The sequence below is a fragment of the Cervus elaphus genome, chromosome X (assembly GCF_910594005.1).
Source record: "Cervus elaphus chromosome X, mCerEla1.1, whole genome shotgun sequence".
In the NCBI taxonomy this organism is placed as follows: domain Eukaryota; kingdom Metazoa; phylum Chordata; class Mammalia; order Artiodactyla; family Cervidae; genus Cervus; species Cervus elaphus.
The window spans coordinates 59,035,778-59,047,723 of record NC_057848.1 but is presented as its reverse complement, the minus strand read 5'-3'; the positions used below and the strand labels follow the sequence as shown (position 1 = coordinate 59,047,723).

Sequence of the window (11,946 nt, the reverse complement as noted above, 5' to 3'; positions counted from 1 at the left end):
CGGAGAGTGTTTTGCCTATGTTCTCCTCTAGGAGCTTTATAGTCAAACTATAATTATTTCACTTGCTCATTTTGAACTTACTGACTCCTGAGAATTTTTCAGTTCTGAGATTTCTCCATGGTATATTCTCCTACTATGAAATAAATAGTTTTAGAAACCAAGGAGCACATGAATGTCCATGAAGGGTTGATGTAAGACACCTAATTGTAGTTCAATCTCCATATTAGGCTTCCAGAAGCCTCTGTCATTCACAATATCCATGAGTAGGGGATGGAAAGTGGTCATACCCCACTTGATGGCTTCTTCTCAAAATCTGCTCCACCAGAGCTTATGAATATGGTAGGAGATGGTATCCCACCCAACCAGTTAGATGCTCTATCCAGTGACTTAACCAGCTTCAGCCGAGGTGGGCTGATTCACAAACCTTCTAGTAATGCCCTCTAGGAGGACTCATTGCCAGCTGTCTCTCTACAGATGACCAAAAAGCCATCGCAATGTCTCCACCTGGAATGATGCCCCCAAAACCACCATCAGGTCCAGAGGAAACCAATGCTGATATAAAACATCAATTAAGGAAGGAAATTCGACAGTTTGGACGAAGTATGTTGTATAACAGTTTCTATCATACATACCATTGGAAGACTCTCATTCTGTGGTTTAGAATAGATTGAGCATATCTCTTAAGGCTCATTAGTTCCCAGAAATGAGCTTTCACATAATTTAGAATGATTCCTTTATAGTTTACAATATAACATATTTTTCTCTTTTTTTCCCTTTTTTCTCTTTCTTTTCCTTTTTTATTCTTACTTGGATATTGTTTACAAAAGTTTTATTATTAGATGTATTCAGGTGTCTTTATTTAAACATTAAAAACATATATATTGTGTAACATTCTAGTTTATGAAGAATGGTTAATGAGTTTATTGGATACACCAAGACTGAATTCTAACTCAACTTTATATTTGAGAACTACTGAAAGTTTATTTTTTAAACATTTTCAGAATATGAAAAAATCTTCAAATTGCTTAAAGAAGTGCAAAGACCTCCAGAAGTAAGGAAACAACTTGTTGAATTTGCCATCAAGGAAGCAGCAAGGTGAGTGTAAAGAAGAACTCTCCATTGTTTTTAGGGAGTTGGGCCCGATGCAGTGCTGGGGTGAGGGGTGGGTACAGCTCCCCTGGTATTTCTCAGACCCAAATCCTTTGTGAGAGTTAAAGTTGTCTCCATAGTTATTTAGGTTGATATTATTTGAGTCCATCTCATTCTTCCAAGCTCCTCTTCTCACCAGAGATTGATTGGGCCCTGAACCTCAGTTGACACTCTATATTTGCTGGATTGTCTCTTACCATCAGGGTCCATTCATATTCTTTTGTAAAGTTAAGCTCCTCTTTCTGTTCCCTACAGTGCTCCTACATGATAGTTTCTTTGCATGTCTCTTGGTTAATGACTTGTCTCTTTATTTTCAGATTTAAAAGAGGGCACTTAATCAAGCACCTCGAGATAATACTAGAAAAAATAGATTCTGACCATTTTCTCAACAAAGACACTTGCATTCCAAACATATAATCCTGTTATTGTCATGATCAATAAGAAATAATGAACAGATTACTGTCTTCTGGAATGGAATGGAGTGTTGTTAAAGCCTCTCAGTATGTATTTAGTTAACAAAATTGTCTCCAGAGGCTAAGGAAAAGCATTGGAAATTTAATGTTATAAATTTCTGTTAGTAAAAGCTGGGCATTTGCCCTAAGCATTTTATTTGAATGAATAATTTGTTGTTTTTCTTCTCACCTGAGGTGGGGGGGTTATTAAATCATCCAGTAAATACTGTTACAGTTCTGGTTTCTTCAGCATGTCACCATGTGTAGCTGGTATTTATTACTGCATCCTTTCCCTATCCATTTCTTATTTTTTCTCCCGAAGCAGCACTGAGGCAAAACTCAGCTGGTTTTGGTGCTTGGCTTCAGGGAGGACTCAAACCTCAATTACAAAAGGGTCTGGACCATTAGATGTCCTCCCAGAGTTGAGTTGTAATTTCTCATTAACTCTAACCACAAAACATGAAAGTACTAAGAAGAGCTCTAGACATTCTGCACATATCTTAGACCCTGTGTAGTTGCAACACAATTTCCTTTGATAGTCAGGTTCCATCACTCCATACTATAGAGGAACTCCATTTTGGGGGGGGTTTGGTTTAGTTTTTGTTCTTTATTTACTTTTTTATTTCAAACCTCTTTATTTTATATTGGCATATAGCCAATTAACAATGTTGTGATAGTTTCAGGTGGACAGCAAAGGGACTCAGCCATAAAAACATATACACATATACTTGTGTGCATGCATGCTAAGTCACTTCAATCATGTCTGACTCTTTGTGACCCTACAGACATAGCATGCCAGGCTCCTCTGTCCATGGGATTCTCTAGGCAAGAATACTAAAGTGGACTGCCATGCCCTCTTCCAGGGGATCTTCCTGACCCAGGGACCGAACCCACATCTCCTGTGGCTCCTGCATTGTATGTGAATTCTTTACCACTGAGCCACTGGGGAACCTCCATATATATATATCCATTCTCCCCAAAGGCCTATTTCATGATAGACCTCATTTAACAGGTCAGAGAACCAGTGTGTGAATTTTATCATTTTCTGAATATGTTTATACAGTTATACATTCTGCATCTAAGGAAATAAGCAGAGAGTAGATTCAGGGACTAACCACTGAGATGGACATGAGGTAAAACCACATTGATTCCACAACTTAGGTAAGCCCAAACATCAGTATTAGTTCAGAGCTGGTATTGAATAATCTCTTAGAATTCTGATGACTTGAAGTTCCACCTTTGCACAGCCTCCTTGTCACTGGCCACAGGTCCATTTGGAGAAAGTTGGGACAGTGATATTTGGCAGTGTAGCATGGCCTTCCTCAAGGGCAAGCTGCAGTCATTATAATAACAGAGAAGACCCATCACAGAGCTCTTCACAGATGCCTAGGCTCCCCTTGGAAATCAGTATACCACTGCCTTGGTGAAAGTTGTGTTCTTTGGATATCCTGAGGTGAATGAGCACATATTATGTGATAAATCACTCTAATGTTCCACTCTCCCTAAGCCTTTGGATGTCTCACTCTGCAGTATGCCAGGGAAGTTCCTGCATTTCTCTGAGTCCTCTGGGGCTTTTTCAATCAACTAACTACAATGGAGTAAATGTTCATGTACTTCCCAAGAAAATGTCAAAACCCTAACCTCTAATGTGATGGTATCTGGAGGTAGGACCTTTGGGAGGTGATTGGGTCACAAGGATGGAGCCCTCATGAATGGAATTACTGACCTTATAAAAGAGACCCTGGAGAGCTCCCTTCCCTCTTCCAACACATGAGAACGTAGTGAGAAGTGGGCCTTCTATGAACTTGGAAGTGGACATTCACCAGACACCAAAGCTGCTGCTGCTTTGATCTTGGGCTTTGGAAGCTCCAGACCTGTGATGTTTGTTGTGCAAGCCATCCAGCCTCTTGTATTTGACTAGAGCATCCTGAATAGACTAAGGCACCAGCTTCACAAACTCTGAGAGGCTTTCTTAACCCCTGACACCAAAACATTTAATCCAGAGTCTCAGGTTAATAAGCCCATATATAAAAAATTTGATCTGATTAAACTGTATTTTCTTCCTACCTCCACCTCACTGTAAAGAACTATTTATACACGAATTCCACAGAATTCTGTTTGTACACATTTTGAAATTTATGTAGTTCTTTTAGCAAATTCTGTACCTCTGCAAGGGTCACACTTTACATCATACTTGGTGGCCTGTGGGAGTTTGAGGCTTCTCACAGGATTTTGAAGGAAACAGAGGTGGTGGATGCAACTTTTGAGGAAGATCAGCCATGCCCTGCAAGGCTGCTCCTTCAGGCCAGAGGATCACTGATTCTTCAAGCAAAGGAAAAGTCACCTCTGACAGAAGTTTTGCTTCTACTGGCAAATCACCTCACAGAATTTAGGGGTTCCAAGTACCCAGTTTCATCAGAGTCTGTGCCTGTTTCCCATTCTGCTTTTCGGGATCCCATTCATTTCTAACTAGTTCTCTAAGATTAACGGAGGAGATCTTGAGAACTTGAGAATTCAGTTTGTGTTGTAGTTCAGCCAACCATAGCATTAGACTTCAGGTTTGGTTTTCCCACCTCTTGGCCCTGGGGCTACAAGAGATTATAGTAGTAGAAACTTTTGGGTCCTTTATGTAGATCTTCAAATGAGACTTTAAAAAACTGAGCATATTATTTTCTTCCCTAAATTATCCAGCAGATTTAGAAGAAGCCGGTCATCATAACACTCCTTATTTTGACTGAAATGGTCACAAATAGCGTCTACTTGCTCACTTGTACTTTTGCCTTTCATAGGGACTTCATTCAGTTCAGTTCAGTCGCTCAGTCGTGTCCGACTCTTTGCGACCCCATGAATTGCAGCACGCCAGGCCTCCCTGTCCATCACCAACTCCCAGAGTTTACTCAAACTCATGTCTATTGAGTCAGTGATGCCATCCAGCCATCACATCCTCTGTCGTCCCCTTCTCCTCCTGCCCCCAATCCCTCCCAGCATCAGGGTCTTTTCCAGTGAGTCAACTCTTCACATGAGCTGGCCAAGGTATGGAGTTTTAGCTTCAGCATGAGTCCTTCCAATGAAAACCCAGGATTGATCTCCTTTAGGACAGACTGATTGGATCTCCTTACAGTCCAAGGGACTCTCAAGAGTCTTCTCCAACACCACAGTTCAAAAGCATTGATTTTTCAGCTCTCAGCTTTCTTCACCATCCAACTCTCACATCCATACATGACCACTGGAAAAACCATAGCCTTGACTAGATGGACCTTTGTTGACAAAGTAATGTTTCTGCTTTTTAATATGCTATCTAGGTTGGTCATAACTTTCCTTCCAAGGAGTAAACATCTTTTAATTTCATGGCTGCAGTCACCATCTGCAGTGATTTTGCAGCTCCCCAAAAAATAAAGTCTGACACTGTTTCTACTGTTTCCCCTTCTATTTCCCATGAAGTGATGGGACCAGATGCCATGATCTTAGTTTTCTGAATGTTAAGCTTTAAGCCAACTTTTTCACTCTCCTCTTTCACTTTCATCAAGAGGCTTTTCAGTTCCTCTTCACTCTCTGCTATAAGGGTGGTGTCATCTGCATATCTGAGGTTATTGATATTTCTCCCGGCAATCTTGATTCCAGCTTGTGCTTCTTCCAGCCCAGCGTTTCTCATGATGTACTCTGCATATAAGTTAAATAAGCAAGGTGACAGTATACAGCCTTGACGTACTCCTTTTCCTATTTGGAACCAGTCTGTTGTTCCATGTCCAGTTCTAACTGTTACTTCCTGACCTGCATACAGGTTTCTCAAGAAGCAAGTCAGGTGGTCTGGTATTCCCATCTCTTTCCGAAGTTTCCACAGTTTACTGTGATCCACACAGTCAAAGGCTTTAGCATAGTCAATAAAGCAGAAATAGATGTTTTTCTGGAACTCTCTTGCTTTTTTGATGATCCAGCGATGTTGGCAATTTGATCTCTGGTTCCTCTGCCTTTTCTAAAACCAGCTTGAACATCTGGAAGTTCACGGTTCATGTATTCCTGAAGCCTGGCTTGGAGAATTTTGAACATTACTTTACTAGTGTGTGAGATGAGTGCAATCGTGCAGTATTTTGAGCATTCTTTGGGATTGCCTTTCTTTGGTATTGGAATGAAAACTGACCTTTTCCAGTCCTGTGGCCACTGCTGAGTTTTCCAAATTTGCTGACATATTGAGTGCAGCTTTTCACAGCATCATCTTTCAGGATTTGAAATAGCTCAACTGGGATTCCATCACCTCCACTAGCTTTGTTTGTAGTGATGCTTTCTAAGGCCCACTTGACTTCACATTCCAGGATGTCTGACTCTAGGTGAGTGATCACACCATCGTGGTTATCTGGGTCATTAAGATTTTTTTTTTATAGTTCTGTGTATTCTTGTCACCTCTTCTTCATATCTTCTGCTTCTGTTAGGTCCCTACCATTTCTGTCCTTTATTGAGCCCATCTTTGCATGAAATGTTCCCTTGGTATCTCTCATTTTCTTGAAGAGATCTCTAGTCTTTCCCATTCTGTTGTTTTCCTCTATTTCTTTGCACTGATCGCTGAGGAAGGCTTTCTTATCTGTCCTTGCTATTCTTTGGAACTCTGCATTCAAATGGGAATATCTCCTTTTCTCCTTTGCTTTTTGCTTCTCTTCTTTTCACAGCTATTTGTAAGGCCTCCTCAGACAACCATTTTGCCTTTTTGCATTTCTTTTCCATGGGGATGGTCTTGATCCCTGTCTCCTGTACAATGTCACGAACCTCTGTCCATAGTTCATCAGGCACTCTGTCTATCAGATCTAGTCCTTTAAATCTATTTCTCACTTCCACTGTATAGTCATAAGGGATTTGATTTAGGTCATACCTGAATGGTCTAGTGGTTTTCCCTACTTTCTTCAATTTCAGTCTGAATTTGGCAGTAAGGAGTTCATGATCTGAGCCACAGTCAGCTCCCAGTCTTGTTTTTGCTGCCTGTATAGAGCTTCTCCATCTTTGGCTGCAAAGAACATAATCAGTCTGATTTTGGTGTTGATCATCTGTTGATGTCCATGTGTAGAGTCTTCTCTTGTGTTGTTGGAAGAGGGTGTTTGCTGTGACCAGTGCATTCTCTTGGCAGAACTCTATTAGCCTTTGCCCTGCTTCATTCTGTACTCCAAGGCCAAATTTGCCTGTTTCTTCAGGTGTTTCTTGACTTCCTACTTTTGCATTCCAGTCTCCTATAATGAAAAGGATGTCTTTTTTGGGTGTTAGTTCGAAAAGGTCTTATAGGTCTTAATAGAACCGTTCAACTTCAGCTTCTTCAGTGTTACTGGTTTGGGCATAGACTTGGATTACTGTGATATTGAATGGTTTGCCTTGGAAATGAACAGAGATCATTCTATCATTTTTAAGATTGCATCCAAGTACTGCATTTTGGACTCTTTTGTTGACCTTGATTGGCTACTCCATTTCTTTGAAGGGGTTCCTGCCCACAGTAGGAGATATAATGGTCATCTGAGTTAAATTCACCCATTCCAGTCCATTTTAGTTCACTGATTCCTAGAATGTCGACATTCACTCTTACCATCTCCTGTTTGACCACTTCCAATTTGCCTTGATTCATGGACCTAACATTCCAGGGTCCTATGCAATATTGCTCTTTACAGCATCGGACCTTGCTTCTATCACCAGTCACATCCACATCTGGGTATTGTTTTTGCTTTGGCTCCATCCCTTCATTCTTTCAGGAGTTATTTCTCCACTGATCTCCAGTAGCATATTGGGCACCTACCAACCTGGGGAGTTCCTCTTTCAGTATCCTATCATTTTGCCTTTTCATACTGTTCATGGGGTTCTCAAGGCAAGAATACTGAAGTGCTTTGCCATTCTTTTCTCCAGTGGACCACATTCTATCAGACCTTTCCACCATGACCCGTCCGTCTTGGGTGGCCCCACACAGCATGGCTTAGTTTCACTGAGTTAGACAAGACTGTGGTCCCTGTGACCAGATTGGCTAGTTTTCTGTGAATATGGTTTCAGTGTGTCTGCCCTCTCATGCCCTCTCGCAACACCTACCATCTCACTTGGGTTTCTCTTACCTTGGACGTGGGGTATCTCTTCACAGCTGCTCCAGCAGAGTGCAGCCGCTGCTCCTTACCTTGGATGAGGGGTACCACCTCACAGCCGCCCCTCTTGACCTTGAATGTGGAGTAGCTCCTCTCAGCCCTCCTGTGCCTGCGCAAGGGACTTGATTATAGGTATCCAAATACGGTAATTTGAGAAACCCCTTTGCTATTTATTTCAATGAACTACCAGTCCCCTTTAAAACTCAGGATAAAAGTTACTAATGACTTTAATCTGATTAAAGAAGGAATTCCAGAAACACAGAACAATCTCAGATAATTCACCCTTAATATGTGTTCTCTGGAACCTCTTTCAATACCAAAATCTATAAGTTGGGCTTCAACTAGAAAAGGAGAACCAGTAGGAGGTGTGTGTGTGTGTGTGCATGCACACGCATGTGTGTGTTGTATGGATTCATCACAGAGAACTGACTTATGCAATGATAGGAGCTTGTTCAGCCATCTCCATAAAACTGTTGTCTCTTCATCTGATGCTGAAGCATCTCAGACATTCAGGAAGAAAGGTCACAGCCAGGCTGAACCCCACATATATGAGCTGGAACTCCCCACGAAGATTTAATTAAGACACATATCTTTTCCTTTGCTCTGGCCTTGGGAAAGAGGATACTTTGAAGAAACCTGAGCCTGGCAGAACTCAGGCTCCTTTCTCAGCTTAGGTGTCTCTTCCTCAGAAAGGCCTCCCCTATCTAGCAAATTCACAGTATTGTTCACTTGTTTTCCTCTTCTTCACCTGACTTCAACTTTTTTTCAGAGCACTTGACAAAAGCTCTGGTTTTCTGGTGTCTTTATCTCCCAACTGGAAAGTAAGATCCATGAGAGAGTGTTAGTTCAGTGTGATTTCACACCTAGATAAGTGTCTGGTATTTTGAAAATATCTAATAAACATTAAAAGAGCTATTTTTTAAATCCTCACAATAAGCCCAACAGGTCAATGCTGTCATGACCCTCAGATGACAGAAGAGGATGTGGAAACATTAAGAGGTTAGCTAAGTAGCCCAGGGCAGAAGCACATCAGGGTTTCCCTGGATCTATGACTCATTGCCAGAGAAGGCAATGGCACCCCACTCCAGTACTCTTGCCTGGAAAATCCCATGGACGGAGGAGCCTGGTGGGCTGCAGTCCATGAAGTCGCTAAGAGTTGGACACGACTGAGCGACTTCACTTTCACTTTTCACTTTCATGCGCTGGAGAAGGAAATGGCAACCCACTCGACTGTTCTTGCCTGGAGAATCCCAGGGACGGGGGAGCCTGGTGGGCTGCCGTCTAAGGGGTCGCACAGAGTCGGACACGACTGAAGTGACTTAGCAGCAGCAGCAGCAGCATGACTCATTGCGCAGCTCTCTCCTGAGCTCAAGTTTCTTCCTCTCCTCCTCTGGTGCCGCCCCCAGACTGCGGGCTTAGGCTTCCCTGGTCCACAGCGTCCCATTGGTCCCTGTATGTCATGTGACCCTGGATACATCACACGCTCTGCTCACCTTCCTTCCCTGACAGGAGCACCTAGGGGAAGGAGGACCTAAGTGTCACTGGCCTCAGCTCTTCAGCTCTGATGACTCTCAGTAACTGCTGTCCTGTCAGGCTGGGTGAAACTTCTCTCATTCAGTTAATCTCTGGCTCATAAAATCTGTTTTCTCTGTCCCCCAAATTAGATCACTATTTATAGAATCTGTTTTCTCTGTCCCCCAGATTAGATCACTAATCATCAGTGAATGACCCACCTTGAACTTCTCTCTGTCCCAGGCCTTGTTGCCTTTCCTAGGTACTGGGCCGTGACCATTTCCTATATGCAGTACCAAGGCTTGGGAGAACGCTGACTGAGAACATGTTAATAACACGTGCCAGGATCGGCTGTGGCTTCTTACCTTCATGCTTACCTCAACCTGGCAGTATCTCTTGAGTCAGGGCCATGATTTACACTTAAGGCCTCCAGGGTTCATGTCATTGCCCAAGGTCAGGAGAACTGGTTGTCAGCTGAAGCCCGACTTATACCCCAGTGTCTTCATTACACACACACACACACACACACACATTCTTTTTCAGATTCTTTTCCATTATAGGTTATTACAAGATATTGAATAGAGTTCCCTGTGCTATATGGTAGGTCCTTGTTGCTTATTATTTTATACATAGTAGTGTGTATATGTTAATCCCAAACTCCTTATTTATACCCTCCTGCTCCCCTGCCACCACTATCACTTTGGTAACCATTAGTTTGTTTTTGATGTCTATTTGTTTTGTAAGTAAGTTCATTTATATCATATTTTTAGATTCCACATATAAGTGATAAAACATGCTATTTATCTTTGTCTGGCTTACTTCACTTAGTATGACATATGATAATCTCTAGGCCCATTCATGATGCTGCAAATGGCATTATTTCATTTTTATGGCTGAATAATATTCCATTATCATAAATAGATAGATAATGGAATATTGTATATATATACACATATACATACCACCACATCTTTATCCATTCATCTGTCAATGGACAGATTAGGTTGCTTCCATGTCTTGTGTGCTTGCTAAGTCACTTCAGTCATGTCTGACTCTTTGTGATCCTATGGACCTTAACCTACCAGGCTCCTCTGTCCATGGAATTCTCCAGGCAAGAATACTGGAGTGGGTTACCATGCCCTCCTCTAGGGCTTCCATGTCTTAGCTATTATAAATAATGCTGCAATAAACATTGGGGTGCATGTGTCTTTTTGAAGTATGGTTTTCTTCAGATATATGCCCAGAAGTGAGATTACTAAATCATATGGTAGCTCAACTGTTAGTTTTGTAAGGAACCTGCATACTGTTTTCCATAGTGGCTGCACCAATTTACATTCACACCAACAGTGTAGGAGGGTTCCCTTTTCTCTACACCCTCTTCAGAATAGTTATTTGTAGACTTTTTGATGATGGCCATTCTGACTGGTGTGGGGAGATAACCTCATCATAGTTTTGATTTGTATTTCTCCAATAATTGGAGACATTGAGCATCTTTTCTTGTGTGTGTTGGCCATCTGTATGTCTTCTTTGGAGAAATGTCTATTAAGATCATCAGTACAGTTTTTGATTGGATTTGGTATTTTAGGGGTGGTATTGAGCTGTATTAAATGTTATATATTTTGTAAATTAATCCCTATCAGTTGCATCATTTGCAAATATTCTCTTCCATTCTATAGGTTGTCTTTTCATTTTCTCTATGATTTTCTTTGCTGTGCAAAAGCTTTTAAGTTTAATTACAATGTTTATAAGTACAGCAGAATTTATGTGTTAAATAAAATTGTCATGGCAGTAAAAAGTATTAAAATGAGATTATTAGAGTATTAATGGAAAAAGCCATATCACTGTTGACACAGTTATTTAAATGGGATTGCTTCATTGCCTTTATAATTTTAAAAATATGTTTGTTAAACATCCTGTCAGAAGAGAGTCATCTTCAGTATTACAGATTCCTGTACTGTTGTGTTAAGATTCACCTGTACTTTGGAATCTTCATAAAACATACTTTCTTTTGGAATACATTTCATTGCTAAGATAGTTTAAACATTGCTTTCACCTCAATGTAGAAATACTGTTCTTTTGCTTGTTTTTCTTTCAGTGCCAACAAAATAAAACTTATTTTGCATTAAAAAAAATCCCACCACAGCAGTACTCATGTTAGAGATTAATTAAATAACCAGAAGACTGGAATCTTGAAGGGCACATTGAGAATCTTGCCTACTACTCAAGCCAGAAGTGGACAGCTGCATCAGTCCAGTCCACTTTGGGACAGCCTGGAAGGACATGGTGAAGGGTAATCCTTCCAGGGAAGAACTTTGAGCAGTGCACCTGTCATTCCTTCTGCCAGGAGCGATGGCCACAAGTATGAGTGAGTAGCTATATCTAGGTCATGTCCATTTCATTGGTTGAGGGGTCGAGGGCTTTGAGGATACATAGTTCAACATTTGGGACAAGGAAGTCCAGGGGAAAAGTATGTGAATACACCTGTCCAAATGGATACATGATATGAAGATACTTGTGTCTTGTGAGAATTCTCTGTAAATAAGCTTACCAGAGCAGAATTTTAATAATCTGATGGATAGGGTATTCATCATCTAGACCTCAATCAGCTTCCTTCTCTAGCATTCAGGTCATAACTCAGTGGGCTCAAGAACCAAGTGGCCAAGGTGGCAGGGATGGAGATTATGCTTGAAGTAATTCTAGAAAGCAGTTTGTTTTTTCTGCCATAGTCGATT

General features: G+C 41.2%; 1 protein-coding gene across 1 annotated transcript; it reads left to right on the top strand.

The window, feature by feature from the left end:
• Positions 1-239: 239 nt before the first annotated feature.
• Positions 240-1,574, top strand: LOC122690803 (integrator complex subunit 6-like). The gene is made up of 3 exons (XM_043897760.1): positions 240-600; positions 1,002-1,095; positions 1,467-1,574. Exons 1-3 carry the CDS (start codon positions 495-497, stop codon positions 1,564-1,566), a joined length of 300 nt encoding a protein of 99 aa, XP_043753695.1. The 5' UTR covers positions 240-494; the 3' UTR covers positions 1,567-1,574.
• The last annotated feature ends 10,372 nt before the right edge of the window (positions 1,575-11,946 follow it).